Source organism: Eulemur rufifrons, chromosome 9, assembly GCF_041146395.1.
Source record: "Eulemur rufifrons isolate Redbay chromosome 9, OSU_ERuf_1, whole genome shotgun sequence".
NCBI lineage: Eukaryota > Metazoa > Chordata > Mammalia > Primates > Lemuridae > Eulemur > Eulemur rufifrons.
Window position 1 is genome coordinate 9,505,214 of NC_090991.1, and position 23,233 is coordinate 9,528,446.

At 44.9% G+C, this 23,233-nt stretch overlaps 1 protein-coding gene across 1 annotated transcript in view; it reads left to right on the top strand.

The window, feature by feature from the left end:
• ODF4 (outer dense fiber of sperm tails 4) overlaps nucleotides 1–22,916 on the top strand; it is a 25,712-nt gene extending 2,796 nt beyond the window's left edge. The window contains exons 4-6 of the mRNA XM_069483090.1: nucleotides 15,960–16,379; nucleotides 22,399–22,533; nucleotides 22,729–22,916. Coding sequence (XP_069339191.1) covers nucleotides 15,960–16,379; nucleotides 22,399–22,533; nucleotides 22,729–22,916 — 743 coding nt within the window. The remainder of the gene's footprint in view (nucleotides 1–15,959; nucleotides 16,380–22,398; nucleotides 22,534–22,728) is intronic.
• The last annotated feature ends 317 nt before the right edge of the window (nucleotides 22,917–23,233 follow it).

Sequence of the window (23,233 nt, forward strand, 5' to 3'; positions counted from 1 at the left end):
TGGGGTGTGTGTTTAGCTGGTTGATCCGACTGGGATCGGCTTCCGACCTGCCTTGGTCACCCCCGCGCTTGGCGCTCCAGCATCACAGGACGCGGTGCTGGCATTTTTCCACCGGTGTCTGCAGGCCCCTCTGCCACTGGGGATCGAGCCTTGCCTTGGTGCTTAAGCTCAAGCCACTCCACATCCAACGCACTGACCAAAGCCTTTCTCCACTCCGTCCACCTTTAGAAATCTGAAACTGCCCTCTGTGGGAACAGGTTGGGGTTGAATCCAGATTTTGTGGGACCCATTTTAAGAAGAATACAAAATATGCATTAAAAATTTGGTGGCGCGCGCATGCAGTATAAGCTACTCGGGAGGATGAGGCAGGAGGATCGCTTGAGCTCAGGAGTTCGAGACCAGCCTGGTCAACATAGCGAGACTTCTCCCCGTCTCTAAAAAAAAAAGTTAAAAAAAAAAAATTAAAAATAGGGTGAAAAATTAAGTTTTATTCAAAACAATAAAAGAGATAATAAAGCACTCATTTTAAAAAGCTGGCAAATACAACTACAACTGCACACTAAAAACCAGGTCAAAAAAATACAATTAATAACAGAAAAAACCCAGAAAATTAAGACAATTTTATGAATCTCTTGATATCTCTAATATTTTTCTCTAGTGATCTTTGGATGCATACTGTCATTGCCTTTTCATATATATGTCAACGATTTTATAATATAATTAATTTTCTATAGAGAGGATAATTCAGCTTTTCGTTTAGCATGCTTGATTGAAATGTACATACATATATATTTTTTTCTTTTTTGAGACAGGGTCTCGCTTTGTTGCTCAGGCTACAATGCGGTGGCATCATCATAGCTCACTGCAACCTCCAACTGCTGGACTCAAGCCATCCTCCTGCCTCAGTCTCCCCAGTAGCTGGTACTATAGGCAGGTGCCACCACATCCGGCTACTTTTTCTATTTTTTATAGGGACAGGGTCTCACTGTTGCTCAGGCTGGTCTTGAACTCCTGACCTCAAGTGATCCTTCCACCTATGCCTCCCAAAGTGCTAGGATTACACCTTGAAATGTATCTGTTATTGATACTTTTAGAAAGGTTTCTTTTGGCTTCAGTACTTTTTATTGGTAATGGCATATGCATTTTTAGGAATGTTGTCAAATTTGGGAAAGCATTTATCAAGTTTCACAAGTGATCTTAAAAATTTCACAGCATTTCTTTTTTTTTTTCCGTTTTGTTTTATTCACTTAAGTACTGTGCTAATGGCATTTCAAGTTTCCTATGCAGTTGCTAATCTTAAGTGCTCTTTGTTTTTGTTTTTGTTTTTTTTTTTTGAGACAGAGTCTCGCTTTGTTGCCCGGGCTAGAGTGAGTGCCGTGGCATCAGCCTAGCTCACAGCAACCTCAAACTCCTGGGCTTAAGCGATCCTACCGCCTCAGTCTCCCAAGTAGCTGGGACTACAGGCATGCGCCACCATGCCCGGCTAATTTTTTCTATATATATTTTAGTTGGCCATATAATTTCGTTCTATTTTTAGTAGAGACGGGGTCTCGCTCTTGCTCAGGCTGGTCTTGAACTCCTGACCTTGAGCGATCCACCCGCCTCGGCCTCCCAGAGTGCTAGGATTACAGGCGTGAGCCACTGCGCCCGGCCTTAAGTGCTCTTTGAATCGACAATAATCATGAACCAGTTTTTCCACAGGTGTCCTCATTTTAATGACATATTATGAGTTTTGTGCCAAATCATCAAGAAATTTAAATACTTTCCAATGAATTTTCATATATGACCCCCTCTTCATTAACTGGATCATCAAATAATCCAAGAATTTTAAAATTGTTTCATACATCAGTTTACTTATTAATATATATGAGAGTCTTGTCACTGAAATATTCCTTTTTTCAGTCTGATTTGCTCTATTGTAGGCAATTGTGTGTCCACTTCTTTGGAACCACCAGACTGTCTCAGGAAGAGATGCATCAGATATGCCCAAAGGCCATCCTATATGTGGGGATTCATAAAACTTCCACACAGACACATTTGTCATTTGTAGTCCCACTGTAGATTTGTACCCTGTGAACACAGGAATCCTGATAAATTCTAACTTATGTGATTACCATCAAAAAAGAAAAAAATGTACAGTGCATTTTTAGTTACAGATGATGCATTGTTGAGGATATTACTGACAGGTGAGAATGTCAGTACTGGTACAAATTAAAGCCTCCAGTTTTTAATTTTTCACATCCAGTGATTGAAAGAATTTTCCACAGACTAGCTTCTGGCTCTGGCTATCTCAATTTTGTTTCTTATTCACTACCTATATACTTCTGTGCTGGGCATTGTAGGATTTGTTCATATTGTGATACCACTTTTTGTCCTGTTCCTGTTTTACAATATTGGGTGATCAGACTGGGTGATCAGCAGAGTAGATTTTAGGAGTATATTCCTAAAAGCCATTCTTGCACTAGGTCAGTTAGCAGTAATTACCCACAGAAGTGACTGCAAATTATTGTATCATATTGTATTAGTTATTGTTGTGTAACAAATTACTCCAACATTCAGCATCTTAAAACAACACACATCTTACACACATTATCCTACAGTTTCTGTGGGCCAGGAAGCCAGGTATAGCTTAGCTGGGTCTGCTGCTCCCTGGTCTTTCATGAGGACACAATCAAGGTGTTGGTGTAGGGTCTGCGGTTTCATCTGAAGACACAACAGGGAAAGCATCTGCTTCCACACTCATTCAGCAGTTGTTAGCTGCATTTAGCTCCTCACAAACCCAATCACGGAAGTGGCATACCACCACCACTTTAGCCATTCATCAGAACCAAAATACTAAATCCAGCCTATTCAAAAGGCAGGGAGGTTACAAAAGTGTGTGAATGTCAGGGGATGGGAATCACTGGGGACCATCTTAGCAGTCTGTGCACCATATCCACTAAATGCAGACTAAATGTTTCCTCCATCAACTTCCTTTGGTTGGATCCCCAAAGTGCCTAAGTCTCCTTCAGTGCTCCAGGACATGTGGGGAAGAGCTGAACTTGGAGTGGAAAGAATAACCAATTTTGGTTAAGACTTTTGCAAATTTTATAGAAATGTATGCCCATGTGAACACATTTTTAGGGCTCTCCAAGGGGGCCTGAAAGGGGCCAGTGAAAGTTAGGGCTTTGAACTTAAGCTTTATTAGTTTCACGGAAAATCAGTCTCTGCTCCCACTCCCAAATCCAAGGCCTCTTTGCCTCTCCAGGCCAGAATCTAAATTGGGCCAGGCTGGGCGTGGTGGCTCATGCCTGTAATCCTAGCACTCTGGGAGGCCAAGGCGGGCAGATCATTTGAGCTCAGGAGTTCGAGACCAGCCTGAGCAAGAGCGAGACCCCCATCTCTACTAAAAATAGAAAGAAATTATATGGACATCTAAAAATATATATATAGAAAAAAAAATTAGCCGGGCATGGTGGCGCATGCCTGTAGTCCCAGCTACTTGGGAGGCTGAGTGAGGAGGATCGCTTGAGCCCAGGAGGTTGAGGTTGCTGTGAGCCAGGCTAACGCTGTGGCACTCTAGTCCGGGCAACAGAGTGAGACTATGTCTCAAAAAAAATAAATAAATAAATTGGGCCAGCCCCCTCTCCTCCATATTTTGCCCTCTCTCACTAGCCTTTTTCCATCCTCCTTTTGATCTGGGCACTTAGCAGAGGTTCAGCAAATATTTGTTAGATTTAATTGACATTTTACCCACTGCTGTTGGCACTCCTCCCTGGTTCTCACCTCTTGTCCTCAGTCTAGCTTGTTTCTTTTCATTCCAAATATGAATTGAAAGAAATTTCAGAAATAAATCAGTTCCTTTCCCCAAAAGAAACTGCTCCTGAGGTCTCTGGGCCTGGGCTCAGGGTTGTTCTGTGGCTTGGGCAGTGACCTGAAGGATGCAGGCAGGCTGCCTCTGCACAGAATAATATTATAATTAAATTATATAATGAAATTAAATAATATTATAATTTGATGTTTTCTCCTAGAACTCTGAACCTTGGTAGGTAGCACAGGATGTGGGGAGGTGTTCACAGTTATATATCGCAATGGCTGTGTCCTCATGGAACTCTCTGGGCTAGTAGTCTGTTGCTATGATTTCTGCCAGTGTCTTGCCTGACTGCTCCCAAATTCCCTTGGTGCTGCCAATCCTCTAAACTGGCCCCATGATTCTGTGAGCCAACTCCCCATATCCATCTAATAAAGTACTATGTACTTAAGTTGGGAATACAGGGACATTCAGGGTGGTTTAATGGGTACTAAACCCTCTGAGGGATGGGGTTTTGCTCTGGGAACCCTGGAAGTAGAGACAAAGGAATGCCAAATAGGGAACTTAGGAGAGATTGGTATAAGACCCATAAAATGCCAGAGAATGGTCAGGTAAAGACTGACGGACTCAGGCTCTGGAGCTAGCAGGCCTGTATTCCAGTATCAACTCTTCTGCTCATCAGCTGTGTGGTTTCTTGGGTAGGTTACTTAACCTCTCAGTGCCCCAGCTCCCTCATCCGTACAGTGAGGATCATGGTAATAGTTATACCTGCCTCTAGGGATTATTTAGAGGGTTTAGTGACCTAACCAAACAGGTATAGGGTACTTAGAACAGTGTCTGGTCTATAGGGAGCGTTCAGAAAATATTAGCTATTGTTGCAACATAAAACTTCAATGTTTTTGGTCAGCAAATTACCCATGAATCTTTTTTTTTTTTTTTTTTTTTTGAGACAGAGTCTCATTCTGTTACCTGGGCTAGAGTGCCGTGGCGTCAGCCTACTTCACAGCAACCTCAAAGTCCCGGGCTCAAGCGATCCTTCTGCCTCAGACTCCTGAGCAGCTGGGACTACAGGCATGTGCCACCATGCCCGGCTAATTTTTTCTCTCTCTCTCTCTCTATATATATATTTTTTTTGTCCAGCTAATTTCTTTCTATTTTTAGTAGAGACAGGGTCTTGCTCTTACTCAGGCTGGTCTTGAACTCCTGACCTCGAGCAATCCTCCCACCTTGGCCTCCCAGAGTGCCAGGATTACAGGCGTGAGCCACCGTGCCCAGCTCCCATGAATCTTTAAACAAAGGAAAATTAAAAGACAGAGCAAGGAATAGAATTTAGTTACATTTGAGTGAAATGACCAGTTAACTTCTCTGTGAAGAGTTTGGGGTTGTCAGGCCATGGGGGAGTGGGACTATTGGGTGGCATGCAACCACAGAGAGAACTGAGCAACGTCACTGAGGAACTTCCTCTCATGGCTCTGCCCTCACTCCAAGGGTGGGAATTTTTCCATTTCGTGTATCATCCTGAAAGCTTGTTGGCTATTGTATTTTTTTTTTTTTTTGAGACAGGGTCTCACTCTGTCACCCAGGTTGTAGTGCAGTGACATCATCATAGCTCACTACAGCCTCAGACCCCTGCCTCAGCCTCCCAAGTAGCTGGGACTACAGGTATGTGCCACCACACCTGGGTAATTTTTAATTTTTTTTTAGAGATGGGGTCTTGCTATGTTGTCCAGGCTGGTCTTGAACTCTTGGCCTCAAGGGAGCCTCCTGCCTTGGACTCCCAAAGTGCTGGGATTACAGGCATGAGCCACTGTGCCCACTGCTGCATTTTAACCAACAAACCTGCTGTACTCAAAATCCACAGGGTCCACCGGAGGCATCTGTTGATGTTGGGAGCCCCTCCCAGACCAGGCCATGTGCTGGGGAGGCTGATATGGGAGATTAGGGGGGTGTCGCCCCATCTAAGGTATCCAGAACAACTAAGAAGAAATACCTCAAAAGGGATATTAAAAAAGAATATCCAGCCACTTAGGAGGAGAGGAGTCAGGGCTGGGGCATAAATTAGAAGGTTTCAAGGATCCTAAATAAATATTGATTTTATCTCATCCTCATTGTTCCTTGGGGAGAGAAATTATGTAGTAAATTTTCCAAGGACATATTCTTTTGATTGGGGGTAGGTAATGCTATTTATTCTTTTGGCAGCCAGAGAGAGGGCAGAGACAGAGACAGCGCACATGCACACAAGCGCTGTCTTAGTGGGGACAGTTAGATAAACATTCCTGGGTGGGAGAGGCCTTGCGGCACTTGGATGTAGGACCAAGGCTTCAATGAAAGGGCAGAATCTGAAGCTGACATAGTGCACACTGACACAAGAGCCAGAAGCTGTGAGTTGAGGTAGGGACAAAAAAGTGATTCCTTGGAATATGTGCAAATCATGGAGGTGGGAGAGAGCATCTGACAGAAAAATTGGAAGAGATTTTGGAAGTCTGGGGGTCTATCTTTTCACTCAACACATAAATCCCTCTTCAGCCTCCCTGACAATCAGTAACAAGACTTCTGATACAGTGATAGGAAACTTATTTTTTCAAGATGTGGCCCAGTATTTTTGAATTTCTAATTGATAGAATGACATTTTCTTTTAGCAGACTGAACTTTGTCTATTGATAGTTTCCAATGGTTCTTTTTTTTTTTTTTTTTTTTTGAGACAGAGTCTCACTCTGTTGCCCAGGCTAGAGTGCCATGGGATCAGCCTAGCTCACAGCAACCTCCAAATCCTGGGCTCAAGCAATCCTTCTGCCTCAGCCTCCCAAGTAGCTGGGACTACAGGCATGCACCACCATGCCCAGCTAATTCTTTCTCTATATATTTTTAGTTGTTTGGCTAATTTCTTTCTATGTTTAGTAGAGACGGGGTCTCACTCTTGCTCTGGCTGGTCTTGAACTCCCGACCTTGAGTGATCCTCCCACCTTGGCCTCCCAGAGTGCTAGGATTACAGGCGTGAGCCACCGGACCCAGCCTCCAATGGTTCTTTTGAAAAGTTTTGTTATAAAATACTTGAATGGACAACTATGATATATTAATTTTTAAAAGAATAAGTAAATAAATGAACAGGCTACTCTCAGTTGCTCCAAGAGACAGCCACTGCTCTGCCTGTGGAGCACACCTTCCTTGTGATTCTTTGTTGCTTCAGTAAACTTATTTTTGCCTTAAAAAAAAAAACCCAAAACTGGGCCAGGCACAGTGGCTCATGCCTGTAATCCTAGCACTCTGGGAGGCTGAACTCACAGGATCTCTTGGGGTCAGTAGTTCAAGACCAGCCTGAGCAAGAGTGAGACCCCGTCTCTACAAAAAAAAATTAAAAATTAGCTTGGTCTGGTGGCACACTTTTGTAATTCCAGCACTTTGGGAGCCCAAGGCAGGAGGATTGCTTGAGCCCAGGAGTTTGAGGCTGCAGTGAGCTATGATCACACCACTGCACTCCAGTCTGGATAACAGAGTGAGACCCTGTCTCTTAAAAACATAAAACAAAATAAAAAGAATTATAGACAAGTTGTTTTTCTTTTTTTCTTTCTTTTCTTTTCTTTTTTCTTTTGGAGACAGAGTCGTGCTCTGTCGCCCTTACCGCAAGCTCAAACTCCTGGGCTCAAGATCCTCCTACCTCGGCCTCCCAAGTAGCTGGGACTACAGGCACATACCACTACACCTGCTAATTTTTTCTATTTTTGTTAGAGATGCAGTCTCACTCTTGCTCCTGATCTTGAACTCTTGACCTCAAAAGATCTTCCCACCTCAGCATCCCACTGTGCTAGAATGACAGGTATGATCACCTCACCCAGCCTGTTTTTCTTCTTGAACTCAGTTTTTCTCCGATAGCAAATTTTATTTCAAGCATGAAGTAAAAGTTAGCTAAAAGATTGATTTTTCCCACTGACCTCTGAGATAGTGGATGTATATTAGTTACTTCTCCTTGGCTTAAGATAACCATTGGCCCTGTGATTGGGTCAAAATGGGCATGTGTCCCAGTGTGGGCCAATGAGTTCAGAAATAGTTAACCTGGATCCATCCAGGAGCTACTACTGAATGAGGCGTTCTCTTTTCCCCTGGACATTGTGGCATGAGGATATGAGGTCTGGATCAGTGGCTGCCATTTCACTGCCATAAGGGGCAGCTTGGAGTTGCCGGGGAGGCCACCGTATAGCCTAATGATGGAGCCAACACCACAGAAGAGCAATGGGGAGACAAGGGGAAGCCAGGTCCTGGTTGCCATCATTTGAACTCCAGGATCAAGTCTCATCCGAAGCTCATCTCTTGATTTTTCAGTGCTATAGATCATTAAATTCCCCCTTTTATTAACCAGTTTGAACTGCCCTTTCTGTTATTGGCTACACAGAGTCCTAACTGGTTCAGCTAATCCACAATAAAACTGTATTCTACTCAGATATTCCAGAGAGACCATGTACCTCACCGGCAGCTCTTTCTTTCTTATGTACCTTCCTGTTTAGAGTCTGTGGAACGTGCAACGGATTTCCAAATTGTAGGATGCAAATCTGAGGTGGGCACGTCCACCTCAAAGTCTACTTGTTCGTTACAATATGCCACTTTGCTTAATTTGGTTAATTTGGTCATGACCATGGCTTGCCCTTTTATTTAAGACTAGACTGGGCATTCAGAATACCAGCATGAAAATACAGGATTTTGTGTGTTGGTTTCATTCTCTCAGAAGAAACTGAGGCACAAAGAGGCTAAGGAATTTGCTTAGGGTCACACAGCTAGCAACCGGTAAAGCCAGCACTTGAATTCAGAAAGTCTCACTCCAGAGTTCTGGGTATATTCAAAGTGTCTTGGAAAATCAGCAGGACAGGGGAGGGGGCAGTGCTCAGAGTAGTGGGGACCCCCGAGAATGAAAGGGATTCCCTGTAGGGAATCAGCCTCATAGCTTCACCGCCCACTCTGCACTGGCTTCAGTAAAAAGAACCCTGGGGGGATCTAGCTTGGGTCACCAGTTTGAATTTGGGTCACGTGCTCCACTGCAGCCCCCACCGGAACCACAACGATGAGTTTTCAGGGGTCAATTCATAGGAGACCAGCACAGAGAGATAAAAGGAATACCATTATTACTGATAAAGATGTCTGTAAAATGTGGCTTTATTTTTTCCGGTTATATCAGCTTTCTGACTTGTCTAGTCGCAGGGGAGCTTTGACTGTGGCGGAGAGCAAACAAGAACACGTGACCTGCACAGGTGAGGAGACGGCCAGAACAGAACCCAGACAAGGAACCCACTGTGTTGATTACTGTGCCATTAATGAAATAGTTTTATTTCTTCTTCTGGGAACCCTCTTGGAGTGAGGTGCAGGCATGTGACTTGCTGTGACCAGTTACATGTGATTAGACTTGATGTGTGGCACTTCCAGGTGGCAGCTCTAAGAGCCAGCGCTTGATTTGCTACACACTCTTTTTGCCTTTGACGTAGCAACTGGTAATATTGCAGGCGGTACCTGCTCCGGTACCCTATGTTGTGGAATGAGGACCACACGCAGAAGAGCCCCACGACAACAAACAATGGCATGGAGCTTGACCAATAAAGACATCTTTGCTGTTTTAAGCTGTTGGGATTTTGAAGTTGTTTGTTACCACAGCATAACCTAGTCTATCCTGACTGCCACACTCGCCAATCAGATAAGCCACTCCACCGCCTTTGGGGGAGGAATGAGTAAGCAGTGAGGAGGTTAGGGGTTTTCTTCTGTCATGGAAATATGAATGGAGAATAAGTTTCTCTTTCTAACACATATTATTGACATGAGAAAGGAGCATTTCCCAAAAGGAAGGATGAATCAGCAGGATTACAGTTATAAGCAAAAAAATGCAACTTTGGTGATTTATGCAGAAAATGGCATTTATGGAGAGGAAATTGGGTAGTCACTGAATTTCCAGGATAGCTGGAGAAGCAAACCTATGAAACAGGCAGGAGTAAAGGAGGTAACATAGCCCAAGCTACCACCAAAAGCACCCTGCAGAACTGGTGTGTCTAGTATGCACTATGGCTGCAGCCACACTGGGTGTCCTAGTTGGCGTGACAACATGGCTCACACTAGCAGGAATGCCCACAGCCCATGCTGCTGCTTGTACTGCTGACACTGCTGCTCCTGGCCCTGCTGTTGTCACTGCTGTAAAATAGATTCTCCACTGTCCCAGCTTGGGGTCACTGGCTTCCAAGTTTAAGTCCGGGGACATTGTGTCTGATTGATCTTAGGTCATGTACTCTGCCTTGGAGGTTGGGAAAATGAACATTCGGCTTTTTCTTTTTTTTTTTTCTTTTTTTTTTTTTTTGAGACAGAGTCTCACTCTGTTGCCCAGGCTAGAGTGAGTGCCGTGGCGTCAGCCTAGCTCACAGCAACCTCAAACTCCTGGGCTCAAGCGATCCTCCTCCTGTCTCAGCCTCCCGAGTAGCTGGGACTACAGGCATGCACCACCATGCCCGGCTAATTTTTTCTATATATATTTTTAGCTGTCCATATAATTTCTTTCTATTTTTAGAGGTGGGGTCTCGCTCTTGCTCAGGCTGGTCTCGAACTCCTGAGCTCAAACGATCCGCCCACCTCGGCCTCCCAGAGAGCTAGGATTACAGGCGTGAGCCACCGCGCCCGGCCGAACATTCGGCTTTTTCTATTTCTGCAGTTGGAGCTGGCTGTCTCCCAAGTAGGACTCTTGAAGTGAGAAATTTCTCAACAGTATAGGTTTCTCAGATGGTTGAGGAGCCAAATTGAAAATCAGATGTCCATCACAAAGAGCACAGCTGCTCTCAAAACGAGGAAGAGCTGGTCAAATAAAACAAATACAAGTCCATGATACAGGGAACATGATAGGGCATGACCACTGAGATTAATATTGATCAGAATGTGCTTGGGAATTGTAGGGACAACTGTACAGATAGGTAAATTCAGTGGCTGGGATTAGGGAAGCCCTCATCCAGAAGATGGCATGTGAGCTCAGCCTTGCAGTATGGTGCCCTTGCATAGAGCTGTCACTCTGTAGGACACTTGCTGGGTAATCTGCCAAACTCTTCTTCCTGGAAGACTGTGCATCCCGCCCAAGGATGGGCTCCCAGAAGCCATATTCCACTACATGGTCGTGACCTTTGCCCATGGCTGGCTGGTGGTGGGATATACAACTTCTTCAAGCTGGGCCAATCAGTGTCCTTCCCTGGAAATTTGGGACTGGAACCAAGAAATTTTCATTGTCTAGGCTCTATGAAGAGAACAAATGTGAACACTTAGGAGGAACAGAGAAGAATGAAACAGACACAGAGATGTTATAGAGGAGCAATGGAAAGAAAGTTCACTTCGTGGTTCCAATTTCTTTCTGAGGCTGGCTGCATTCCGCTTCATGTTCTGCATAAGGAAACTTTCTATCTTTTGCAGAAGATTTTCATCTCAAACCACAAACTTAGAAGTACAAGACATTGAACAATTTTCATTTCTTATAATTCAACTTTTTTTTTTTTTTTTGAGACAGAGTCTCATTCTGTTGCCCAGGCTAGAGTGCCATGGCATCAGCCTAGCTCACAGCAACCTCAAACTCCTGGGCTCAAGCAATCCTCCTGCCTCAGCCTCCCATATAGCTGGGACTACAGGCATGCGCTGGCTAATTTTTTCTATTTTTAGTTGTTTGGGTAATTTCTTTCATTTATAGTAGAGACAGGGTCTCTCTTGTTCAGGCTGGTCTCAAACTCCTGAGCTCAAGCAATCCTCCCGCCTCGGCCTCCCAAAGTGTTAGGATTACAGGCATGAGCCACCATGCCCGGTCTCAACTTAATTTTTAAGGTAGAACCTTCATTCCACCAGGTTATAGTGAAAAACAAAATATAGCTTGCTCCCTCCCACCACTGACTAGAGCCGGAGCACAATGTGTCAGAGTGTCTCTCAGGGGCCTGGCCCTCTGTCCTTCCAGGTTATACTGACATGCCCATTGCTTCTATCCATGGGGTCCCTTTAGGTCTGGTGGCTCTCTGCTGCTTCTGTGTCATGTTTGGGCCATGGGACTATCTTGGGAAGCTGCCAAGTTCCCATCTGCCCAGATGACCATAATCATCATTTCCTGGGCACTCACCAACAAGGAGCAAGTCCATGTCTTTCTCTGTCCTCCCCACTACTCTGGAGAATTCTTTTCCTTCTGGGGGTGTCCCCACTCCTCTGACCACCGTCCCCCTCCTATTCTGCTGATTTTCCGGGACGCTTTGAATGTATCCAGAACTCTGGAGTGAAACTTTCTGGAGTCAATGCTGGCTCTGTGACCTTGAGCAAATTACTTAGCATCATTGTGCCTCGGTTTCCTCTTCTGAAAGACAGTGATAATAATAGCTCTCACCTGTCTTCATTCGGGTTCCCCCAGAAGCAGACCTTGAGAGAAAGATTTGAGTGCAGGTAGTTACTGGGGAGGTGACCCCATGACACAGTAGGAAAGGTGTAAGGAAGTGAGACGGGGAAGGGAAGAAAGTCAATAAAGGGCATCAAACCAGTTCCTACCATGGGCAACTGGAGCTCCATCTCCCTGGGGACCTTGGGGCGACACCCCAGAGCAAGGCTGGGCGACTGTGTCCTGGGCCATAAAACAGTTTTATTGGGATAGCCACTCCTTTTCACTTACATATGGTCTGTGGCTGCTTTCAGTGTATCAGCCAAGCTGTGTAGTCGTGATGGGGACTGCGTGCCTCACAAAGCCTAACCCGGACCGACCTGCGCTGACAAACTTCGCCAGCTCCCGCTGTAGGACACGCGCCAGAGTTATCCCAACCTAAGGGCAAGGACGCCAGCAAGTTTTCCTGTGTCATCAGCGGAGGGCTGCCACCATTCCCTTCTGCTCCCTTCTCCTCCTTCCACCTGCCAGTTTGCCTCTTCTAGGCTTTCGCTCGGGCAACACCAGTGCTGATAACAGTTATGTTTACCTCTGTGGCTAAAATTAAGTCTTCCGTGCTTTGTCCATCTGTTGATTCTAAAAGTTGAAACTCAATGAAAAGTGTTTACCTTATATCTTGTGACCATATAAATATGTTTTGTTGCAGAGCTAGTAATCACCAAGATTCCATTTCCTTGCTTGAACAATTTGTAATTATCTTCTGAAAAACAATATTTGATACATTTACAGGATTATATGAAAGCGATGTTAGTTGTAAATGGTGATAACATAATGAATAACCTGTGTACCTATCACCCAACCTGGGAACTAGACTGGGGTAACACTCCCCATCCCATTCTTCTGCCTCTGGCTGCTTTTTTAAAAATAACATGCAATCAGAAATGTATTTGTGCTGAAACAAAGCTTTGTTTAGTTGTGCTTGATATGAACTCTATAGAAATGGTATGATATGCATAGTGCAGTCTTCTTGGAGTTACGTTTTTCAGGAAACATATTTCCAAGACTCTTCCATGTTGTTGTGTGTTGCTGTGAGAACTGCCTGTCATTATTAGAAATCCTTAGAAACTCCAGGAAAAACTAAAAGGGATTCAAGGAAGGAAACACAGTCTTGATGATCACTGGTTCTGCATGAATGACATTCCCAACAGGCCTAGTACGCCCTCTCCCACACTGTCCCCTACTGCTCCCATCTTCAGGATTCAGCCTCCTGACCCAGTGCTTGACTGTGGCTGCTTGGTCTAAAGATGGCACTTGTCCCTGGCAGGGCCAGAGAATGTTTGGACCTGGAACTGGGGGGTCTCCACTCTGGCGGCTGAAGGTGTAAGATGCGCAGCGTGGGCTGTGTGGGCCACGTTTCCCACCTTGTGGACCAGAGCAGCAGAGACGCTGGTCTGCAGAGAAAGAGCAAGACACTCGGGAGGGGCAGTCACACAGTCAGGGAAGAGCCATCGCAGGGTTTGAGTTCCCACTTCCAACCATTCCTGAGGTCCAACTGCGCATGTGACATCTGGATTCATAGTTAACCCTCCTTTTGCTTAAACTACTCTGCGTTCTGTTCCATCATTCACAGCCGCCACTGCGAGGCAAGGATGCCTGCCAGGAATTATCTTCTGTTATCGCTCCTTCCCTGTTTGCTAGTAAAACACTGCACAAACAATTAAAATGATAACTTAACAATATAACTGCCACTTACTGGGAATTTTCTGTGACCCAGTGAGTGCTTTTTGTTCATTATCTCATTCAATACTCAAACCAAGTCTATGAGGCAAATACTATTGTCCCTGTGTCACAGATCAGTAAACCGAGGCATAAAGAAACTAAATGACATCTAGGTTCACAAGGCTATTAAGAGGAAGATCCATTATTCATACCTTTGTCTGTTGGACTCCAAAGCCTGTATTCTTTTTTTTTTTTTTTTTTTTGAGACAGAGTAGTCTCACTCTGTTGCCCGGGCCATGGCGTCAGCCTAGCTCACAGCAACCTCAAACTCCTGGGCTCAAGCAATCCTGCCTCAGCCTCCCGAGCAGCTGGGACTACAGGCATGTGCCACCATGCCTGGCTAATTTTTCTATATATATATATATATATATATATTTTTTTTTTTTTTTTTTGAGACAGAGTGTCACTTTGTTGCCCTGGCTAGAGTGAGTGCCGTGGCGTCAGCCTAGCTCACAGCAACCTCAAACTCCTGGGCTCAAGTGATCCTCCTGCCTCAGCCTCCCGAGTAGCTGGGACTACAGGCATGTGCCACCATGCTCGGCTAATTTTTTTTTTCTATATATATATTTTTTTGGTTGTCCATATAATTTCTTTCTATTTTTAGTAGAGACGGGGTCCCGCTCTTGCTCAGGCTGGTCTCAAACTCCTGACCTCGAGCGATCCACCATCCTCGGCCTCCCTGAGTGCTAGGATTACAGGTGTGAGCCACTGCGCCCGGCCCAAAGCTTATATTCTTAACCACATGTATCACTGTCTCCACAAAGGACATCAGCTCTGGTGGGAGTCAAACTCACATCCCAAATTTGAAAGGCTTTCTCCCCATGAGAATTGCAGGTGCTAACTGAGGTCTGGAAATCACTATGAGCTGGCTTCCATAGGTGACTCAGATTTATTTTCTTATAACTTAAAAGGGAGGTTAGAAGAATCTCAGGCTGTGCGACACCCCCAGACCCCATTATTATCCTACATCCTCCCCCTTCTGGTGCAGAGAGAAAATGAAAGGAAAACGTAAGGTAAAAAGAAGAGGGAAAGAATTGATGACTGGAAGTGAGTAGAGATGGGAGGGAGGGACGGCTTGGGGAGAGTTGCAGGAAGATCGATGACATCTTTGGAAGGGAGGATGTTTTCGGGGGACAAGTTCCTGCTCCACCCCCCATCAGTGAGCATGTGGGGTTGGGGTCAGGGCAGAGGAAGTAGGAAGAGAAAAGGGAACTGTCTTAGTGTGTTTTGTGTTGCTATAACAGAATACCTAAAGAGTTATTTGGCTCACAATTCTGATGGCTGGAAAGTTCAAGACTGGGCATTTGGTGAGGACCTCAGGCTGCTTCCACTCCTGGCTGAAGGCAAGGGGGAGCTGGCCTGTGCAGAGATCTGAGGAGAGAGGAGAGGAAGTGCGGGGGAGGTGCCAGGCTCTTCTTAACAACCAGCACTGTGGGAGCTAACAGAGTGAGAGCCAGTCCCTGGGGGAGGGCATTAATCTGCTCAGGAGAGATCCCGGCCCCCCCCCCCCCCCCCCCCCGCAACCCAAACACCTCCCACTAGGCCCCAGCTCCCACCACCTCCACACTGGGGATCAAACGTCAACATGAGATTTGGTGGGGACAAACCGTATCCAAACCGTAGCAGGGACTCTCAGAGCCCATTCCTATTGGGCAGAGGGAGGCAGAAGCTGGAGGGAGGCATCAGATCCACCGTTCTGAGCTGGGGCCTGAAGAGCAGGGTTTCGAGAAAGAGAGCAGAAGCCATGGCCCCCCTCCCCCACCTCACTGCTCCCCAGGAATATTCCATGGCAGTTAGGGGCCCTGTTCTGCTGACTAGGTTAGGGCCTTCTCTTGGACCAGGAGCTCATGTGCCTAATAAAGGAGCCTCCCTTCATTCTTTCTCAGCCCTCAGGCACTATGGTGGCAACTGCTCCATCTGATGAAAATATTTAAAAGATGAGGGACAATTGACCCTGGCAAGGGAAAGGGGAGGTGGAGTGCAAGACAGGAGTGTTCAAGATTGGTACAGGGGACTCTAGGGGTGAGTTCCTTGAGTCAGGAGGAAAAAGGGCCCAACATCAGAGGCCTACAAAGGAACGGGAGGACTGGAAGGCAGAATGGGGTGGCAGTGAGCTGAAACAGGAAGAGGGGGTGCAGGGCTCCACCCTTTACCCCAGGAGTAACAGGCAGCTGCCCACAGACAACCGCTGTGTCTCTTTGCTGCGCTTTCAATGGAGAATTACACACAGCTCTTTCTGGATAGCACAGATGCTGGCCTCCAAGCTCAGCCTGGTTGCCTTCGTCCTTCTGCTGGTCATGATCTTTTCCAAGAAATGGCTGCACCTCTCTGGGATCCGCTACTACCAGCGCTGGCCCATGAATGTCAGCAATAGAATCTATACATCGGCCCTTATTATGTCCAGGGGGCTCCTGCACATCTGCAGATCCAAGAGCTGTTCCAACTTAGAGAATGAGAAAGGTGAGCCCCTCCACCCCCCATCCCACCCCAGGCCTCCAGCCTGCCTTGGCCTCTCCATCTGCACCTCGGATGTTCTTTCCCTCTCCCTTTCGTCATCTTCACTTTTTGGCCTGCAAGCTGGCTCCACTGGCACTAAGACCTCTAAGGATCATTTTTCCTCCTGAAGCCTGGCCAAATCAATTCTATTAACCCAATGGAAAAATGTCACTGCTTTTGATAAGACACAGAGCCAACTCTATGCTTATAAAAATGTTGTGAGAGGCGTGGACTCTTAGCACATGGGAACGCTCATGCATCAATTACAGAACTCACCTGAGAGAAGAGCCCCATAGAGGTGAGGGTGTCCTGCTCTAGGCTCGCATACCCAGAGCTTTGAGAGGAGTTCCTGGAGGTTCTCTCCAGGCCCTGTTCCCAGACACTTTCCTTTTCTTCTGCTTTCCTGGGCCAGCTCTGCTTCTAAGAACTTTTCCTTTCTCCATGTCTGGCTTCCTTGTTCCTTCCTTCCCTGAATTCTTGCAGCTGCTTCTTTCCTTATTCTTGCTAGTCTCTAGTTACACTGTCCCTTCCCCCCTCCAGAACGGGCCTCCTTCCTCAGCTCTTGGGAAAACCAGAGCTTTGGACTCCCTTCTCCATTTCTTCACTCTCCTTAACATGAAAGTGGGGAAAAAAAAGTCACACAGCTATTATTTTCTTCCATTATGAAAGTGTTACATCCTTATTATAATAAATTTAGGGAAACAAGTTATCATTTTATTGCATACTTACTCTATTTGTTCAATTTAATCCTCAGTCAACCCTAAGAGATAGGGATAATTATCCTTACTTTACAGATGAGAAAACTGGTACTCAAAAGATAAGTACCTTGTTCAGGGCATAAAGCTATTAGGTTGAACCACATGAAATGCCAATATTGACTGCTTTTCATCCACAAAAGGAGCAATTTGATATGGATCAACTGAATAATGGTAGGTTTAGAATTATAACTCAGGTGTATCTGGCTCTAAAACTCATGTAAACACTTTGCTCTGTGGTTTTACTCAAAACAGCCAGGCTTTATATATATTACACACACACACACACACACACACGCACACATATATATTTATACACACACACACACACACATATATATATATATCACTTTTTTTTTGAGACAGAGTCTTGCTCTGTTGCCGGGGCTAGAGTGCTGTGGTGTCAGCCTAGCTCACAGCAACCTCAAACTCCTGGGCTTACGCAATCCTCCTGCCTCAGCCTCCCAAGTAGCTGGGACTATAGGCATGCGCCACCGTGCCAGGCTAATTTTTTCTAGATATATTTTTAGTTGTTCAGCTAATTTTCTTTCTATTTTTAGTAGAGACAGGGTCTCGCTCTTGCTCAGGCTGGTCTCGAACTCTTGAGCTCAAAGGATCCACCTGCCTCAGCCTCCCAGAGTGGTAGGATTATAGGTGTGAGCCACCATGCCCGGCCAGGCTTTATATTTTTAATTGAACAATGGTTTTTACATTGTTGTACTCATGCTTCATAAGCAATTTTACATTATTTAAGTTATAGTCATGCATCACTTAATGACAAGGATACATTCTGAGAAAGGCGTCAGGCGATTTCATTGTCATGTGACTATCACAGAGTGTACTTACACAATCCTACATGGTATATATATCTTTATTTATATATATTTTTTCATGTGGAAAATCAAATGCCCCAACACCCTTACTGAATATCAGTCATTTCCCCTACTTGATCTGCAGTGCTATTATAATATCAAGTGCCCTATGTGAGGTTTCTATGTATGCTCCATTATAATCTTAGGGGATCACTGTCATATATGTGGTCTGTTGTTGACCAAAATGTTGCTATGCGGCACATGACTGTATTTTTATTATTTAATTTATATTACTTAAAATTTTAATTTTATGGCCGGGCGAGGTGGCTCATGCCTATAATCTTAGCACTCTGGGAGGCCGAGGCGGGCCGATCCTTTGAGCTTAGGAGTTCGAGACCAGCCTGAGCAAGAATGAGACCCTGTCTCTACTAAAAAAATAGAAAGAAATTAGATGGACAACTACAACTATATAGAAAAAAAATTAGCCGGGCATGGTGGCGCATGCCTGTAATTCCAGCTACTCAGGAGGCTGAGGCAGGAGGATAGCTTGAGCCCAGGAGTTTGAGGTTGCTGTGAGCTAAGCTAACGCCACGGCACTCTAGCCAGGGCAACAGAGTGAGACTCTGTCTCAAAAAAAAAAAAAATTTATCTTTATAATATATAATAAAATGTGCTTATTACAAGTGACAATAATATTAACTTAATAGGTTTATCATTTTTTACTTGACTATTTTACTTTCCTATTCTTGGAAAATTTATTTCCAATTTTATATTTGAAAAAGAAAAGTAGCAACAAAGTTTGTAAATCATGAAGTTTTTTTCCTTTCCTTTTATTTATTTATTTATTTATTTATTTTTGAGACAGTCTTACTCTGTCGCCCTGGGTAGAGTGCAATGGCTTCATCATAGCTCACTGCAACCTCAAATTCCTGGGCTCAAGCGATCCTCCTGTGTCAGCCTCCTAAGTAGCTGGGTCTACGTCTCAGGCCACAATGCCTGGCTAATTTTTCTGTTTTTAGTAGAGATGGGGTCTCGCTCTTGCTCAGGCTGGTCTCGAACTCCTGAGATCAAGCGATCCTCCCTCCTCGGCCTCCCAGAGTGCTAGGATTATAGGCATGAGCCACTGTGCCTGGCCATGAAGTTTTTTCTGTATTTAGAATTAATTCTTTGGGATAAATTTCCCAAAGTGGGCTTACTGAATCAAGCAGTTTAAGTACTTTAAGGGTCTTAATAAAAATTTTCATATTGCTTTTCAGAAAGTATTATAGCAATTTATGCTTCCACTAGCAATGTATGACAAGGCTTGTTTCCCTGTACCTTTGCCAAGGATGCCTGTTAACTTTAAATATATAATTTTTTTGGGGGGTTGGGCAGAATCTTACTCTGTCACCTGGGCTAGAGTACCATGGCGTCAGCCTAGCTCACAGCAAACTCAAACTCCTGGGCTCAAGCAATCCTCCTGGCTTAGCTTCCTGAGTAGCTGGGACTACAGACACGAGCCACCATGCCCAGCTTATTTTTTCTATATATTTTTAGTTGTCCAGATAATTTCTCTCTATTTTTAGTAGAGACGGGGTCTCGTTCTTGCTCGGGCTGGTCTGGAACTCCTGAGCTCAAACGATCCTCCCTCCTCGGCCTCCCAGAGTGCTAGGATTATAGGCATGAGCCACTGCACCTGGCCTATAATTTTTTCTGATAAAAAAAGTGGCACAGTTATTGTGGGAAATCCAGAAAAGTTGAAGAAAGAAAATAATAATCACCTAAAATTTCATCACACAGATATAATCACAGTGAACATTGTAATGGATTTACTTCCAGTCTTTTATGTACAAAATATATATATATCTATATTTTTTCAAGATTGCAGTCATTCTACATATTTTGTTTTGGAAATCCCATTTTTTAGTTGTAAGCATTTGCTCATATCATTGAATAATTATCCTAGAACATCATTCATTTAAAAAATTTATTTGATTAAGGCCAAGCTTGGTGGCTCATGCTTGTAATCCCAGTACTTTGGAAGGCTGAGGTGGGAGGATGGCTTGAGGCCAGGAGTTTGAGACCAGCCTGGGCAACATAGTGAGAGTCCCGTCTCCACAAAAAATGAAAAAATTAGCCGGGTCTGGTGGTGCACACCTGTAATCTTAGCTACTCGGGAGGCTGAGCCAGGAGAATTGCTTGAGCCCAGGAGTTTGAGGTTGTAATGATCATGCCACTGCACTATAGCCCAGGCAACAGAGTGAAACAGTCTCAAAAAAAATTTTTTTTTTTTTTTTTTTTTTAGGCCGGGCGCAGTGGCTCATGCCTATAATCCTAGCACTCTGGGAGGCTGAGGTGGGTGCATCATTTGAGCTCAGGAGTTCGAGACCAGCCTGAGCAAAAGCGAGACCCCATCTCTACTAAAAATAGAAAGAAATTATCTGGACAACTAAAAAAAAAAAAAAAATATATATATATATATATATATATATGGTTAGCCGGGCATGGTGGCACATGCCTGTAGTCCCAGCTACTCGGGAGGCTGAGGCAGTAGGATTGCTTGAGCTCAGGAGTTTGAGGTTGCTGTGAGCTAGGCTGGCACCAGACTCTGTCACCAAAAAAAAAAAAAAATTTTTTTTAATTTGATGTAAATAGTATATGAACAGAGTGAAAATTCAAAGAATACAAAAGATTGTAGAGTGAAGTGAGTCTCTTACCTCTGGCTTCCAGTCTCCCTCCCCAGTTTCTTATGTTCCTTCCCAGAGACAGTATATTTGAAGACAAATAACTATTATATCATCATTTTTTTTAAGAGACAGGGTCTCACTATGTTGTCCAGGCTGGTCTCGAACTCCTGGCCTAAAGCAATCCTCCTGCCTTGGCCTCCCAAAGTGCTGAGATTACAGGTGTGAGCCACTGCACCTGGCCATATCACCATTTTTAGTGAACATACAATAGCCCAATGTATGGGTATACTATATTTTACAACAAATCTCTTGCAAATCTAGGAGCTTATTGGGCATATTACTATCTCCGCAGAGAAGATCCCTATACCTATATTTTGGTGCAGATCTCTGATTATTTTCTTAACATAAATTCCAAGAAGCATTGCTAGGTCAAAGGGCCTTAACAATTAAAATTTTTTTTGATATTTTGTGCCAGGCCATTCACCAGAAATGCTGCCCACCAGCAGTGTATGAGAGCACCTTTTTTCTCTAAATACTGTCCTACACTAGGTATTGTTGATTTTATTTTTATCTTTGTTATTATAATTTGATAGTTTTTTTTTTTTTTTTTTTTTTTGTTGAGACAGAGTCTCACTTTGTTGCCCAGGCTAGAGTGAGTGCCGTGGCGTCAGCTTAGCTCACAGCAACCTCAGACTCCTCAGCTTAAGCGATCCTACTGCCTCAGCCTCCCGAGTAGCTGGGACTACAGGCATGCGCCACTATGCCCGGCTAATTTTTTCTATATAGATTTTTAGTTGTCCATATAATGTCGTTCTATTTTTAGTAGAGACGGGGTCTCGCTCAGGCTGGTCTCGAACTCCTGACCTTGAGCAATCCACCCGCCTCGGCCTCCCAGAGTGCTAGGATTACACGCGTGAGCCACCGCGCCCGGCCAATAGTTTTTTTTAAAAATCACATTTAATTTGCAGTTCCTTATGTTGAGCTTCATATGTTGATTGGACATTTGTATTTCTTCTTTTGGGAATTGAAGTTTAGGTCCTCTGCCCATTTTTTCTACAGGGATAATCGTTTTCATATGGTTGAGATTATAGCAAAAAACCTCCATATCAAGAATCTTGGCTTATTTAACAAGTGAAAGCAATATTTCATTGTTATTTCAAATGTGCATTTCTTTGGTTGTTAATGGGCCTGGACATTTTCTTGTACTTACTCATTCAATTATATTTTGTCTTTTGTGAAGCCTCAGTTCATCCTGTTTTGTCAATTTCCGCAGACAGTTTTAAGCTGTGGACAAATCGGCCTGTCTTTAAGATGGCCAAGTTAAGCTTCGACCTGACCGTGATGCTGGGCTTTGTCCTCACCATCTGGTTGCACCTGATATACCTGCCCAGTCTTCAGAAGTTGCCCTCCTGTGGCTTGGTTGGGACCATCTTGAGCTTCTGCGAAGGTGCCCCCTAGCTCTGGAACAGGTCCTTAGTTCTCCCAACCCTCATCTTCCTGGGCACTTCTCCCTCCTCTTTGGGGGTGGCGTTGGGGCCTTGTGGGTGGTGGGAGAACAGAACTGAGAGTGGGGTTACACCATTTTCTGGTCACTGGAGAGGTGGAGGTGGAGGAGTTGACCCCTGTGACCGTCTGGGGCTGGGTGCTGTGTGTGGCGATGGGAACTGTGGTTTGTGGCTGTATCACAGCAGATGAGGGAGAGCCCCCTGTGGGATTCTTAGATAAGACCTCTCTGCTTCTTGTCTCCCAGTCACCTGCATTTTCTCCACCCTCTTGTTGTTCCCTGTTAACCTTTGGATCTTCGAATTGGAGGGGAACATATCAATCCCCATCGGCTGGAGCTATTTCATCGGTTGGTTGGTGTTTGTCCTGTATGTCACCTGCGGTGAGTGGCCCGGAGGGCCCTGAGGGAAAGAGGGGATGGGGGTGGAGGGTCAGAGCAGGGTAAGTGAAGAGGGAAGGGGCTGGCGATACCCAGGGATAGGTGTTTAGGGTCTTATCCTCCCTTTGGCCTCACCCTACTTGTCACTTTCCCTCCCACTCACGACTTTCCTCTCCCCTGTCCCCTCTGCTTTCCCAGCGATTCTTTGCCACTTCAACCATAAAAGTTTCTGGAGTCTGATTCTGAACCGTCCCTCTGGCACCGTGTTCTGCAGCAGCAATGCCGTCTCCATAGACGAATCTCCAAGTGAGCAAACTATCGTGGGCTCCTCTCCCACCCAGAAGGAGGAAGTCCTGGGCCATGAACAAAAAAATGCACAGCCGTAACCTCTTTTGAACTCCTGGCAACATGTTCTGTCTTTTTGTCTGATTTCCTCTCTTCATCCTTCCCCTCGGCCCTTGGATAGACTGGTCTTCATCACTTCAAGGAATGAGAGAGGGAGGATCTTGGACCAGCTTTGCACACTCCTCTTCCTTACTTATAGCTTGGGTGACATGGAATAAATTATCTGTCTTTTCTTTATTGTGTCTGGCAGTTGTTGAGGCAAGCTGGTGGAGGAGGGAGAGGAAGGGAAAAAGAACAAGTTTGTTTTCCGGTTCTTTTTGCCTGGGAGCGTTTTGGCACCCCTTCGTCCCTAAACCTG